Source organism: Labeo rohita, chromosome 14, assembly GCF_022985175.1.
Source record: "Labeo rohita strain BAU-BD-2019 chromosome 14, IGBB_LRoh.1.0, whole genome shotgun sequence".
In the NCBI taxonomy this organism is placed as follows: Eukaryota; Metazoa; Chordata; class Actinopteri; order Cypriniformes; family Cyprinidae; genus Labeo; species Labeo rohita.
In genome coordinates this window covers 17,874,231-17,890,406 of record NC_066882.1, presented here as the reverse complement: position 1 = coordinate 17,890,406, position 16,176 = coordinate 17,874,231, and the positions used below count along the sequence as shown (strand labels likewise).

General features: G+C 37.5%; 1 protein-coding gene across 3 annotated transcripts in view; it reads left to right on the top strand.

The window, feature by feature from the left end:
• Positions 1–16,176, top strand: part of LOC127176524 (A disintegrin and metalloproteinase with thrombospondin motifs 2) — a 166,384-nt gene that overhangs the window by 135,032 nt on the left and 15,176 nt on the right. For 2 of the 3 annotated variants that reach the window (XM_051128258.1, XM_051128256.1), the window contains exons 6-15: positions 6,136–6,292; positions 6,553–6,658; positions 8,071–8,214; positions 8,295–8,427; positions 9,490–9,519; positions 12,943–13,056; positions 13,153–13,298; positions 14,298–14,473; positions 15,582–15,715; positions 15,791–15,911. In XM_051128258.1, the coding sequence (XP_050984215.1) occupies positions 6,136–6,292; positions 6,553–6,658; positions 8,071–8,214; positions 8,295–8,427; positions 9,490–9,519; positions 12,943–13,056; positions 13,153–13,298; positions 14,298–14,473; positions 15,582–15,715; positions 15,791–15,911 (1,261 nt within the window). The remainder of the gene's footprint in view (positions 1–6,135; positions 6,293–6,552; positions 6,659–8,070; positions 8,215–8,294; positions 8,428–9,489; positions 9,520–12,942; positions 13,057–13,152; positions 13,299–14,297; positions 14,474–15,581; positions 15,716–15,790; positions 15,912–16,176) is intronic. The other variant, XM_051128257.1, reaches the window with a different exon arrangement.

Below are 16,176 nucleotides of genomic sequence, written 5' to 3'. Positions count from 1 at the left end.
AAGAGAGAAAGAAGGAAAGAAAGAAAAAAAAATTCTGACCCTAAAGTTTGAACAGTATGTATGTTGTTACAAAAGATTTACATTTTAAATAAACGCTGTTCTTTTTAACATTTTGTTCATCAAAGAATCCTGAAAAAAGTATCACAAGCAGCACAAATGTTTCCAACATTGATAATAAATCTGCATATTAGAATGATATCTAAAGGATCATGTAACACTGAAGACTGGAAATGATGCTGAAAATTTAGCTTTGCATCACAGGAATAAATTCTATTTTAAAGTATATTAAAATAGAAAACCAAATTGCAAAAATATTTTACAATATTACTGTTTTTTTCTGTATTTTTAGTCAAATAAACAGCCTTAATGTGCAGAAAAGGGTGTCTTTAAAAACATTAAAAATGTTTTTAAAGACACCCAAAACCTTTAAACAGCAGTGTATTTCAATTAGCAAACATGTTTTTAAATAGTTTTGGTTAACAATTATAAACAAGGTTTTTATATTAAAAATCTGAATGTTTTCTTCTGTCGTTGAATTATTCAGTTACATGACTTGAGGCAAAGTCACATGTCTTCTTGATATTCCAGTGTAGTTTAAGTGTCTTCTTACTGAACAACAGATTATCTACCTGTTCACATCGGCCCTTCCATCTAGCTTTTTTTATGTAATAAACCATACTCTCATATTTTTTTAATCATTTAGAGATTTGTTTTAAAACAAAATAATGAGGACGCATTAATCCTAGGCTGTTTATCTTCTCAAGATTTATTCATACAAGAACAATTCAAGAATGTGTCTGACTGACTGAATATGTTTTTTTTTGTAATAAACACATTCAATCATTTCGCTAGATAAGACCCTTCTTCCTCGGCTGGGATTGTTTGGAACCCTTTGAAGCTGTATTTAAACAGCATTTTGGAAGTTCAAACTTGGGGGCACCATTGAAGTCCAGCATATGAAGAACATTCCTGAAATGTTTCCTTCAAAAAACATAATTTCTTTTTGACTGAAGAAAGAAAGTCGTGAACGTCTTGGATGACAGGGGTTAGTAAATTATCTGTAAATTTATGTTCTGGAAGTGAACTTCTCCTTTAAAAATGCACTGATAGCTTATAAAACTAGTTCGTACAAACATATTTTAATTAAAACACAGAACTTGACTTATGGTTACCATAACTCAAATGCTGATGGGAAATGTCCTGGAATGTTAAAACCATCCTTGCTGTATTTAGAGATGCTTCTTGTTAAATAGAGGCACATTCATGCATTTATTACAGTTTTGTTAACCTTTATCTCAACCTCACTACTCTTTCAGTGTGAAAACCTTTCCACATTTTTTTCAATCGCATCCTCGATTCACTCTAGATCACCCACCTATTTCAATAGCACTGCCACAGATATACATCTTTCTCCATCTGTATCTTTTTCTCTTCACTTCTCCCTCCCTCTTTTTCTCGCTCTTGCACAAACGCCTGGTTGTTCCACACCCACTCCTCTCCCCTGCCGCCTCAGCCCCAATCAGCATGCAGCCTCGCCCGTCTTGCCAGCAGGTTGTCCATCATTCCCAATTACTGTGGCAACCGTTGCTGCCGGCAGCGGCACGCACCGATCAACCGAGTGACCCCGCGCACCTCCAACAAGGTTCCAACATCACAGTCTCTTCCGCACATCTGTTCCGCTCTTCCCCTCACCTAGCGCCGAAAAGATAAAGAGTCCCTGACATGACACACCCAGCATCAATTCACAGAGGGTGCACGTGCGCGTGTGTGTGTGTTCGGTGGATCGCAGAGAAGATAAAGATGCCGAGACGTTCTTTTAATGAGCACGCTTGCAAGTCTGTCATGCATTCCGTTAACAAAAACAAGAGGAAGCTTATTGTGTACAGAATTCTGAAATAACACCCTTCATGACATTATCAACAAAGATCTCGGTGATGGAATGAAGATAAGTGAAGATAAATCATGTGTTTAGTAACTAGTTTACATTAGTCTGCTGTCTGCTTACAAACCCACGGCGTAAAAATCATCAGTCACAAATAAATTAAGTGTAATGAGAAAATAAAGCGCTGGATGCACTTGTGATGCTGAGTTGAGTTATTTCCCACCACCCTCGGTTCTTCCCATGCAGTGCATTGGAATGGTGAAGCCTCCCTCTACTGGTCAGTGAAGGCATTGCAGCGTAGTTCTCAGAGTTCATGACCTTGATGCAACGTTAAATGCATGGGAGTGAGGCACAGGGAAAGAGAGAGGCAGTTTCAGGACACGCATCTGGAAAGGATCTCCTACTTCCATGGCTCTCGTGGCCACGTCATCAAAACAGCAGCGCATTCCTGTCTGGATGCTTTTTTTGCACACATTTATCTCCCTGCACAGATTGCGGAAGAAAACCGGAGCGATGTTTACATCTGTGTTCACATGAGTGTGAAATATAGCAATAATAACAGCGTCACGGCTGCTGTAGTTTACAATGTAAACTTTTTTTTTCGTTGTTATTATATAAGCATTTCATGTCGACGTGTTCATGCAAATTATTTTGATTGGAATCTTCAGTACTTTCAACATCAAAGGATGTTAATGATACTAGATAATACTAGTTGATTAACAAAAGTGAAGTTTTTTGAAGTTTGTGTCAATGTAATTGTTTCAGAGTCTGTCCCCTGATTAAAGGAATGGTCTAAGTTCAACATCTGTGACCACAGAAAATAGTTTTGACTCATCCCTCAGTATTAAAAACAACTGTTCAGTGTTCAGTAATGTACTTATAATGAATGTCTAAAGGGCAGGCATACTTCATATTAAATTTACCAGCTTTACTAGCATTAGTAAAAAGACAATAGCTCCTTTCACACAGCAATCCTGGTAAACTGCCGTAAAATTACAGTATGACTTTACCGGTAAATACACAAATATGCTGTTCACATTCTGGCTTTTCACACATCAGCACCAAAATGCCAGTAAATTCTGTGATGTCGGTCTTTGGAAATGATCTTTAAAAGCTGCGCCTTTGTCTTCATTTGCCCGCATGAGGAAAAGTGCTTTAGTGAATGCAACCCAGGCTTGTTGGTGCCTCTTTATACATTTCTGCACACTGTAATTGCGTACCTTATTGCACGTTTTGCGGCAGTTTCAAAGTGAAATGTCCAGAGAGTGGTGCTAAAACACACGCTCTTATTAAGCTAGTACAGGCACATATTGCTGTTGTCGTATTGTGGCTGTTCAGAATCCAAATATCTGGGTAGTGTCGCTAAAGGTTAATGCTCTATCATGTTGGAAATATCCCCTACACCAAACCCAACCCTAAACCTACCCGATAGTGTTAACAAATGCAAAATTTATATAAAAAACGCATTTGTTGAGGCAGTCGTGCTATTTTAACTTCCTTATGCAGATTTGAGCTGTTTAGTTGAAGAGCAGTTTCATGGGGTTCTATTTATTACTTAGGTGCAATGTCATGTCGCGTGAGCTCTCAAGCAAATTGCAAGTAAATTGGAGCTGTATATGTGATGCCAATGTTCAGAAGTATCAGTTTTCAAATCGCGCAGGATTAGTTTGAAGCTATAACAATATTCTGCTTTCTAATTGTGTGAAAGTTAGTTTTATTAATCAAAACTGTAAAGGAATAAAAGTTGTTGCAGTTTTACTGCCTCTAGTGTTCATTTCAACTAGAAACTGCAGTTATTTGTACATATAAGTTTTTTCAGTATTGCAGAAATGTATATAGAGGCATGGATTTCCAATGAGCCTATGTTGAAAAGAAGGCTGGGCCTCGAGCTTGACGTGTTGAAAAAGCTGCGAGATGTCCATCTAGTGCATATTTACATAGAAAAACAAATTAAAAAAAGCAGTAGAGCTTTGTAAACAGTTCAAAATAACGTATTTACCAGTATTTTTGACATGACATGACCATATTACATCCCTAATCCTCCCCAATGCCTAAACTTAACAACTACCTTACTATTAATAAGCAACAAATTATAAGTTTATTGAAGCAAAAGTGGTAGTTAATGGTTTGTTAATAGCGAGAATTGGACCTTAAAAGGGTCATCGGATGCCTATTTTCCTACAAGTTAATGAAAAGTCTGTAACATACTTTGGTTAAAAATTTCTCAGTGGTAGTGTAAAACAACGCCCGTTTTATCTTGTCAAAAACAGCTCTGTTCAGAGCAAGCTGTTTTGGTTCATGTCCCACTAAATGCTAATGAGCTCTGCTCACCCCGCCCCTCTCTTCTGTGGGGTGACAAGCTGTGATCTGAGAGACTGTACTTTAGCCACATTTAGCGGCAGAACTTGCTAACTAGCACGGTATTAGTAAAAGCCGATTTGTAAAGATTTTTAAAAAAAAAAAAAACACTTCAGTATAGTGACCAATTCTCACTATTTGCTTATTAGCATGTTTATTATTAACATATTGGCTGTTTATTAGTACATATACTGCATGACCATATTCTGCATCCCTAATCCTACCCAGTACCTAAACTTAACAACTACCTTACAAAATATTAATAAGCAGCAAATTAGTAGTTTATTGCGACAAAAGTCAATGGGTTAATGGGTTGTTAATAGTGAGAATTGGACCAAAAAACATTATACTCACTTCTTCTCTAGGTAAAGTTGGATCACAAATGATTCACATGCACATAGACGCATTGGGTTGATCGGACTGTGTATTCCCTTCAAAAACGAAAGTGAATTTTGCATCCGATGACCCCTTTAAAATGTGACAAACAATCTAAAGTTAAAGTTATTTTACAATATAATAATGTTTCACAGTGTTATGGGTTTTACTGTATTTTACTGCAGTTGCAGCCTTAGTGAGCATTAAAATGTTGGTAACACTTTACAATAAGGTGTCAGTTGTTAACATTATTTAATGTATTAACTAACATGAATGAACAATACATTTATTACACTGTTTATTAATCTTTGTTAATGTTAGTTAATAAAAATGTGATTTTAATAATGCATTAGTAAATGCTGAAACTAACATTAACTAAGATTAATAAATGTTGTAAAAGTATTGTTCATTCTCAGTTCATGTTAACTAACGTAGTTAACTAATGAATCTCATTGTAAAGAGCTACCAACAGATCTTAAAAACATTTAAAAATCTTGCCGACCCCAAACTTTTGAAAGGTAGTGTACATATGTTGGTCTGGTGATAACAATCGTCAGTACTCATAGAGTTACCTTCAAATACTTACCCTCATGCTAGTTGAAATCATTATGAAATGCTTTTTTCAGTGTAAAACAAATAAAAAGCTTTGGAATTCCAGTTGCTTTTTTCCATTATTTCAAGCTCCAAAAAAGTTTCCAAAGCATCATAAAAGTCAAACATTCAATCCATATGCTGTATTTCATGTCTTCTGAAGTCATATAATAGGTTTATTGGAGCAACAGAACAAAATATTATATCAGATTCTTTCAGAAATTGATACAATCTTAAAAGGTAAACTATTCCTTTAGTAGTTATTCTCAACGCAAAAGACCAAAATAATGTAATGTAATGGAATAATGGAATGTAAAGTAATATTAAATGTGAATTTGTCACACCACAGAAAAATGTGATATTAACCATCCAGCCAAATTTGAATGTTAAAAAACGCGAAGTAAATAAGTTATCAAAATCTTTAAAAAATAAGCAGTGTTCTCTGCTTTTTAAATGCTGGGGGCGTGTCTGCTGTCTGCACTGAAACCACGCCCACTCACAGGAAAGCTGCTGCATCCCTCAGCTGTTAAATACCTAGCTGTTTTGTAAATTATCGCAACTGGGTAATTATGCATTTACAACTGTAGGTTGTAGTAACTAATGGCAATGACAGTAACTCACAAATCAGCAAGTAAACTGCTGATGCTAATGCGCTCTAGTTTTTATAGTCATAGAGGAGGGGCCATGCTCAGTGGCTCCAGTGCGTCATCAAGACATGATTTCAGGCCCACCCAAAAAATCCTGAATACAGAAATGGTGAAAAACTGTTTAACAGTCTAGCACCACAATTCAGTACGATGTAGTTCACAGTCTTTGTAACGTATTTTCAGCAATACATTGTTTGTAATTGATTCACACCTTCACCAAATGCCAATGGCGAAATCAAAATTTAGCTTTGAGTGTAATGTCCTTCTCATGTATGCTTTCAGTCCACGAGCCTCATTGAGCTGGGCAATCCTTCTCAGAGTCTGGAGAATGTGTGTCGCTGGGCTTTCGAACAGCAGAGGAAGGACACTAACGATAAAGAATACCATGATCACGCCATCTTTCTCACTCGTCAAGAGTTTGGACCCACAGGGATGCAGGGTAATATCAACACACATGCACACTAACATCATTAACTACTAGAGATTAAAACGTTGCTAACACGAGCAGATGATATTTAAAACTTGAACACTTGCTCGGTTTGAAAAATGGGTTAATCTTTAAGCACATGCCACAATGATCTTAAAATGACCTTGACTTCAGGCCTTACATCAGTGGAAAATAAGTGTTAAAAATAACATGTATGTGTGATGAAGATGTGAGGAGGACAAACTCAATCAGGTGTTCTTATGTGTTGCTAGGTTACGCTCCTGTCACAGGCATGTGTCATCCCGTACGGAGCTGCACTCTCAACCATGAAGACGGTTTCTCGTCTGCGTTTGTCGTGGCGCATGAAACCGGGCATGTGTGAGTATCTGCTGCAGTATTGTCAAAAGATACATCATATATTTTCATTTATACAGCAGTTAGTTTTGTTCCTTGAATCTGATTGGTTGAGCAGTTATGTTCCCTGAATCTAATTGGTTGAGCTTAATTCGAACAGCTGACTTTTACAGTGTACTTTTTCTGCAAGTTACACTGATGTGAGTAGGTGGCGTTAAGTGATTGTCTTGTTATGAGTAAATCAGTGAATCACTAAATTGTTCGCTTTATTAAAGGGAACCCTGGGTATTAACACTTCTATGGCTTAATATAATGTAAATGATGTCTCTTACTGAAATATGTAGTAGAAAACATGACAGATTTACATTATTTTAAAAATCCACATTGTTTTATACATATTTTGGACTCTGGGGGTGGGGGGGCGCCATTATTTTGATGACATGAAATGGATGCACTTGGTGAGCTACTGGTGCTACCTGTTACTATTTTTTCTGCAACACACGTCAGAATACACAACTCGGAAAATAAAATACTGATACGATGACCACAGCTACTGAGCTTACAGGTGGTGACGGATATTAGCGTAGGCTTAAACCAAATGCCGTAACATCGATTTTTCACCACAAGGAGCCTAAACACCCCCAGTTATTGAGTGAAATCAATGCTGAGAAACTCCTTCAGTGGCTGTGGCATCATGACAAGCGTCAGCATGTTCACATCCTGCCAGGATGGCATCTAGCATTTCTTGTCTCTGCCGTTTGTAAGCTCTTTCAGTAGCTGTGGTCTACTAAAAGCCCCAAAGGTATCCGGGCTAAAGTGTAGAGAAAAAAGACGTGGGTCTTTAGGAAGATTTATTCATCCACAGGCATCTTCGAATTCTTTTCTCCTCTTCTTATCGCTAGGAAAGCAGTGAAAATTTACATTGCTTCTCTTGTTGCCCCTCAACTGAAAATTACAATAAAAAGCCGCACAATGTGGCATCGCATCGGTATTTTATTTTCCGAGTTGTGTTGTGGTAAAAAGAGCAACAGGTGGCGCCAGTAGCTGCAACCATTTCACATCATCGAAATAATGATGCCCCCCATAGTCCAAAATATATATAAAACTATGTGGATTTTTCAAACAGAACTACATATTTCAGTAAGAGACATTATTTATATTATATTATTTTATTATATATTTTTATTATTTTATAATATATTATATTATGCTATACATCTTAATACCCAGGGTTCCCTTTAAACACAAATTCATTCAGTAAATAAGTGACTGGCTGCATCTGAAATGGCATACTTCCCTAATATATAATAGGTGAAAAGTGAGTAGCAAGTTTAGAGTCACTGTATTGGGGCAAAAAAGAACCCAGATGACATTACTTTTGGCCCGATTCTGAAATGTGCATGTTCTGAAATTGTATATATGCATGTGTGTTGTAGGTTGGGAATGGAGCATGATGGGCAGGGGAATCGTTGTGGAGATGAGGTGCAGATGGGGAGCATCATGGCCCCACTGGTGCAGGCTGCTTTCCACCGCTTCCACTGGTCCCGCTGCAGTCAACAGGAGCTGGGCCGCTACCTGCAGTGAGTGCTAGACAGACATACACAGACAATCTTGACTAGTACAACAGTAGATTATATACCATCTCATTCTGCTTCTGAAGTTCGTATGATTGTCTCCGTGACGACCCGTTCGAGCACACCTGGGAGGAGCTTCCACACCTGCCCGGGATGGATTACTCCATGCACGAACAGTGTCGCTTTGACTTTGGGGCCGGATACATGATGTGCACAGCGGTGAGTCTTGAATTCACTGCTGCACTGGCTTTTTCATTCAAGTAATGCATTATTATTATGAGATTGTAAAATCACTACGAGCATGTATAATTCTACAAGCATTCTTCCTTGACAACCATCAGCTTGCCATAACAATCACCATTTGTGGTCATTGGGTTCACCGTAGATCGCTGTGACCCAGTATGATGTGTGTTATACATGCCAATAATGCATTATGAATGGAACACAGTATTTTGTGTCAAGTCACTGAGTTTTGATATCTGTACATGCCAAAGGGAAAAGGCTTAATGGAACAGAATAGTGCACCAAAAATGTTCAGTCTGACACTATTTTACTCGTGCTCATGTGGTTTCAAACCCGTATGACTTTCTTTCCTCTGTGGAGCACAAAAGAAGGAGCTTTCAAGCTTTATAAAAAACACAAAAGCACCATTAAAGTATCATAAAAGCAGTCCATATGACTCATGGACTTTATTCCAAGTTTGGTAAACTAATGCTGAAATTTAAGTCGCCATTCACAGCTCTAGCTCTATTTGACATGTACATCAAAAAGCAGCACTGATTCATTACCAAATTCTTTTGAGTCGGATCTTTTCAAATCATTTTTTCATCATTTTGCAAGTTTGAAAGCCTTTAAAGCATCCTGTGTTCCACAGGAAAAAAAAAGCCATACGGGTTAACATGAGGGTGAGTGAATAATAAAACTATTTTCATTTCTGAGTTAACGAATCTTTTACTAAACAAGAGAAAAGCCAGGTTTTAAAACTCCTCCATACCACATCAGCTGATATAAAAACAAATTCCAGATTCACAATAAAACACTTTTTCTAAACACCAAATTTCAAAATGATGTCACTTGTCTATTGATAATATTATACTATTTGCAATTGACTGTTGGGAATAAAATTGATCAGATAATCAAAACCAGATGGCATGAGTTTGAAATCACTTGGTAAACTGGATAAAAATGATTTCAAGAATCATTTCTGCTCACAAAATGAGATTCCAGCTGAACAGCACTGCTTGGACTGTACTTCACTGTCTTGTTAAACCATTCCCTTAGCTGCAAAAGGTGGGGCCATCAGGAGCCCAGGTAAGGTATTCTCCTCAGTCGCAACGTGGCCTCTTTCTTTGAACTTGGTTCAGTCAGATGGTCTTATTGTTAATCATTACATGTTATTGGTTGGTGTTGAACTCATTGTCATTTTGCAGACACATACAGCCACAGCAGGATACTAAACCCACAGCTGTTTCTGAATTAATTGGTATTCACAAGCATTAAAAGGAATGCTTGAGTTCAATACATATTTAAGCATTAAAATCATTTTGGCTCGTACTTCAGTTTCTAAAAATAAATGTAAAAAATGCAACCTGATCTCATGACGAAAATGTACCTGTGGGAATTTTTTTGCAAGACACAAAGTACTTACCATCATGTAAGTTTTGTGACATATTCGATGTGAAATGTCTGTTGAGTGATGCTATAACTCTAATGCTCCGATTGGCGTTCTGAACGTTCTGAAGGTGTGCATTATTTTCAGGGAAATGTAGGCGAACGTAGTTCTTGACCGCATTACATGTCTATATCACTTTGCCAGATGATTTCAGTCATTTCAAAGGTCCTTACAGTTTAAAACACCAAAATAACTAAAACCCACAATGACACTGGCCAAACAAATAAATACAGTAAACAATATGACAAAAACGACAGATTATTTCCATGTTTTTACCACAAAAATACATTTTATTATGTACGGAAAGCACATACTCAATTTTTCCCTCTCTCTCTCTCACTTACAGACTCACACACTTACAAGTTTGCACACACGTTAGCATACATGCTATTGTTGTTAGCGCTGCTCTGACGATTAACAACTTAAAGGAGAAGTCCATTTCCAGAGCAAGAATTTGCAGATAATGTACTCACCGGCTTGTCATCCAAGATGCTCATGTCTTTCTTTCTTCAGCCGTAAAGAAATTATGTTTTTTGAGGGAAATATTTCAGGATTTTTCTCCATATAATGGACTGATATGATGCCCCGATTTTAAACTTCCAAAATGCAGTTTAAATGCGGCTTCAAACGATCCCAAATGAGGAAGAAGAAAACTGTAAAAATACAATTTGAATACTTTTTAATCGCAAATGCTCATCTTGTCTTGCTCTCCCTGAACTCTGTGTATTATGGTTTAAGACAGTTAGGGTATGTCGGAAAAACTATTTTCCCCCTCAACAAAAAATAATTTCAAAATCATCCTACATCACTGCAAAAGTTCCGACCCAGTCTTTGCAAGGTGAACATGCAAAGAAGATCAAACACCCTTAACAAAAAAAGGTAAAACAGCGATATAAGATGATTTTGAAGTTGAGGGAGAACATGAGATGGGAGTTTTTCGACATACCCATAACTGTCATGAACTGGAACAAAAACAGTTCAGGGAGAGCGAGACAAGATGAGCTTTTGACATTAAATAGTATACAAATTGTATTATCTTTATGAAAATAACTGATCGTTTTGCTAGATAAGACCATTCTTCCTCGACTGGGATCGTTTACAACCACATTTGGGATTGTTTGAAGACACATTTAAACTGCATTTTGGAAGTTCAAAATCTGGGCACAGTATCAGTCCATTATATGGAGAAAAATCCTGAAATATTTCCCTCAAAAACACAATTTCTTTACAGCTGAAGAAAGAAAGACATGGACATCTTGGATCACAAGGGGGTGAGTACATTATCTGTCAATTTTTGTTCTGGAAGTGGAATTCTTCTTTAAAAACGACATTGCGTTTCTCACAAGCGAGGGAACAATGGCACTGTTCGTGAAGAAAATTAACTTAAAGTTTCACTGTTAGTAGAGATGCTGCTGCCGATCACTTTTGAGAGACGCACAGACTCAGAGAGGTAATTCATGAGCCTAATCTCTCTCTCTTTCTGTCTCTCTAAACTTCATTATTAACTGCATTAGTCTGCTAATAATCGGTCAAGCATGGTTACTAGGTCTGAAATGACTCTGCTTTGCAACCTGGGAATCATCACCACCTTGGGTGTGCATTATTTTGGAAGAATTCAACGGCCTGTTGTTAATTATTCCTTACGTTTTTTGCGTCTTGTGTAAAAGGTCCCACATCATGAGATCAGGTAGAGAAAATGTGTATACAGAAATGCACAATATGCACATGAATACCCAACTAAACAGCAAATTAGGATAATGCATTAAAGTGGAGGTTCATTCACCCAGAACAGTAGTCCCAGCATTAAACGGTTGATTTAGACAACTTTGCAGATTATGTAACACATTTTTTGTGTATGGAAGAATTGATAGTGCTTTAGCAAGAACATGAGTGGCACATTTCTGCTTCTAAACCCTCTGGAATGCCTTGCCCCTAGATGTCAGTTGAAAAACTGAAGGATAAAATTATTCTCTGTAGTAACTGAAAGCATGCCACAGAATGTCTGAATACTGTAGATCTTAAACCTCTTTTGAACATTCCTTTAATGTCAGGTTAACCAGGTCATTGCAGTCTGCTGACTTTTCAGAGAGTTTTCTACATTCATTAGAAAAGATATCCATGAATAGCTGACTGGAGCAAGTTCAACCAGTTCTCAGAAGCATCTAAAAATCTCTACAGGTGCTAAATAATCATCTAGCTTTTCGCCTAGCAATCTTTTCGCTATTTAGCTTGGCAAACTCTAAACAATATTCAAACTGAGACAACAGTAGCAGCCAGCTGGCTACTGCTGAAAACTGTGAGCCATTATTTTGCACTTGGTGTCTTGATGTGTTTAAAACGTTTGTTGGGTTTAGGATCCTGCTAAATGTAGTGTCATCATTAGTACCACAGCCAGAGATTCTGGTCTTGCCTACTCCGCCGCTCAAAGGAAGGAAAACAGCAAGTGATTTTGCTTAACGTTTGACCTTAATTAAGGCCATATCCATCACTGCCTAGCATTCTGTTGTCTAACTGTGCTGTTAGTCACAGGCTGTATCATATCTAAAACAGTTTTCGTCATTGTTTTGATTTGCCTGCATGAAATGGCTTTGTTACATAAATGTAACCTACCCATGAATGAAAATGTATCATACTGTTCCATCATGCCTGAATGACTGTTATAATATAGTATTTTATATTATATTACGTAGCATTACAATTGAAAAAGACAAACTGGGTATATATATATATTTTTTTTTATTTATATGTATATAGAGAGAGAGACAGAGAGAGACAGAATTATTAACTTGTAGTGAATAAATATTTACAGTTCATTTTAAAAGTGTCTGTTTAATGGACGTTTTTATTCAATTATTAGAAAATGCTATTTTAGTATGGGTATTTGAACATCGTTATGTCTTTGTAATGAACAGTTTACTATATTTACCCCATCTGATGTTCTTCAGTTTGATCCTAGCCCTGTGACTATCTGACCAGCTGCGTCTTGTCATAAGATTTCTCTTATTTAGAGTGTGTGTGAGTTTGAGAATGATTTTTCTTCTCTCTATTCCTCTGTTTCTTAGTATCGACCGTTTGACCCCTGTAAGCAGCTTTGGTGTGCTCACCCAGACAACCCCTTCTTCTGCAAGACCAAAAAAGGTCCGCCCATTGATGGCACTAAATGCGGTGATGGGAAGGTACCACTCAGCCTTTCATGCAGATCCGTCCTGAGGTGTTAGACTCACTTGCTTCCTCTGTGTTTATGTGTTTGCCCTGCTCTCTTCCTCTCTCAGCACTGTTTTAAAGGCCACTGTATGCAGCTGACTCCAGACATCATAAAACAGGACGGAGGCTGGGGCATGTGGAGTGAGTTTGGCTCCTGCTCTCGCCCCTGTGGAAGGGGACTACAGTTTCGCACACGAGCTTGTGACAATCCACGGTGTGTCTATCCATCTGTTTATCTATCTATCTATCTGCAGTTGATTTCAAAAGTTTACATACACCTTGCAGAATCTGCAAAATGTTAATTATGTTACTAAAATATGAGGGATCATACAAAGTGCATGTTATTTTTTATTTAGTACTGACCTGAATAAGGTATTTCACATAAAAGACATGTACATATAGTCTACAAAAGAAAATAATAGTTGAATTTACAAAAATGACCCTGTTCAAAAGTTTACATACACTTAATTCTTAATACTGTGTTGTTACCTGAATGATCCACAGCTGTGTGTTTTGTTTTTTTTTAGTGATAGTTGTGCATGACTCCCTTGTTTGTCCTGGACATTTAAACTGCCCGCTGTCCTTCAGAACAATCCTTCAGGTCCCACAAATTATGTGGTTTTTCAGCATTTTTTGTGTATTTGAACCCTTTCCAACAATGACTGTATGATTTTGCTTCAGAAGGAAGCACAATGCAGTAAGAGCCAGGGGGTGAAAACTTTTGAATTTGAAGATCAGGGTCAATTTGACTTATTTTGTCTTCTGGGAAACATGTAAGTATCTTCTGTAGCTTCTGAAGGGCAGTGCTAATTTAAAAAAAAAAAAATGATATTTAGGAAAATAAGAAAAATGTACATATCTTTATTCTGTTCAAAAGTTTTCACACCCTGACTCTTATTGCATTGTGTTTTCTTCTGAAGCATAAGTGAGTGTTTAAAACTTCTGTAATAGTTGCATATGAGTCCCTCAGTTGTTCTCAATGTGAAAAGATGGGTCTCAAAATTATACAGTCATTGTTGGAAAGCGTTCAAATACACAAAATGCTAAAAATCCAAAGAATTTCTGGGACCTGATGGATTTCTCTGAAGAATATCAGGCAGTTTAACTGTTCAGGACAAAGAAGGGACTCAGGAACAACTATCACTATCTATCTGTCTGTCTTTTTTTCTTATATAGCTAATTTTTTTCCCCCACTTTCATTAACCTCCTCCAGTCCAGCTAACGGTGGACGTACTTGCTCCAGCCCAAGCTATCAGTTCCAGATTTGTAATACGCATGAGTGTGAGGACCCGTACCACGACTACAGAGCCGAGCAATGTAGCATGATGGACAACAAGTTTGAGTACCAGAATACATGGCACCACTGGCTGCCTTATGAACACCCTGACCGTAAGTAATACAGCAGACCTCATAGACCACAAACGGCTGAAGGCTGTTTTTAACCCACCTTGAAAACAGCTGGTTTAAATAAAAATTTTTTTTACCGTACTGCAACAATAACAGTACAATAACAGTACAACAGTAACAGTTTAGGCCCTAATCTTGCAATGTTTCACAATACTGCCCAAAATACCTATCACTCTGCACCATATATTAGAAGCAGAGGCCAGCAATGTGGCAAATGTAGTTTGATTTTAAGCTATTTATTTTAATTCTAATATTTTAAATGATTTACATTTTAGTTAAAGCTTACTTTAGATGGTTTCCCACTCCTGTCCTGCACAATCAAGCTCAGCTTGTCAGCCAGGCCCGTAACCGGGCTGATGTAATCCGTTTCTCCACACAGCTGTTCTCACTTACACAGTGGGCACATATGAAAATATGATTTCATTCAAAACCCCCTCTTTTTTCCACATGTACTTCTTCTTTTACACCATTCATGACATCACTGAGAACAAGAAATCTCTCCAGAGTCATAATCACTGTGGACATCTGTCTTAGACTTATGATCAACACAGGCACATCCAAAGTAATTCTTATATAAAGAAAAATGTTTTGAGACTTTATTTACTGTCATGTCAATTACAGCTGAACTGGAGAATAATTGACCGAAGATTGTTTGTGGTTCATGTCTCATACCATAAAATGGATTGGATACCTTTGATCTGATGAGATAATTCTTTTGACATGATGTTTTTTACTGTCAGTAGAAATGTACTCTGTTGGTCTTGATTTGATTTGTATGGGTTTAGGAAATAATAAAGTACTTGTTTTACTTGTACTTTTTCCACACAGAGTGAAATTAAATGTTTTTAAATTACTGGGACATTCAACAGGCATCACATTGTTTGTGGATAAGTTTTGGTCTGCGTGAAAAGAGCTGGAATGTACTTCTGGAACAGAAGCTTCCTGTGTTTGGAACAGCTAGAATGCATTTTTTTAGACTATAAAAATCCTTATTTCTTAGAATTTTTATACTTTTCTCAGAATTCAAGATTCTTTTAAATATGCACTTGATCTCAGTCCATCACTCAAGAATCTTGTCTTGTTTTCACAGCTAAGCAACGCTGCAAACTGTACTGTCAATCCAAAGAGACGCGAGCTATAGTGAACATGCAGACTCTGGTGGAACATGGAACACGCTGCTCCTACAAAGATCCCTACAGTGTGTGTGTGTACGGAGACTGTGAGGTGAATAGCTGTGTGTACGGCTTGTGAATGTTTGTGTTTAGTGGCCTGTTGCTCACGGTGTCTCTCTCTCTTTAGAAAGTGGGCTGTGATAATGTGGTTGGATCAGCTCTACAGGAAGATAAGTGCGGCGTCTGCGGGGGAGACGGAACCAAGTGCAAGACTCACAAGTTTAACTTCACCTTTGTAGAGAAAAAAGGTATGTCTCCACAGCACACATGTAGGCTCTTTTCCAAAACCTAGCTGAGGCGGTATTTTAAGGCATCGCAGACCCAGTCCAGACACAATGGCTCTTCCAAACGTAGGCGTAATTATACTGCCTCATAAGATACTATCTTTTGGCCAAATTCTTTGCAAAGCAATTCCATAACACATTGCAACTTGCAAGATTGGTTTCAAATTTAATTAAACACTTAAAAATAGTGATGGATGCTTTGTGAAGCTTGCATCAAACTGCAATAAGT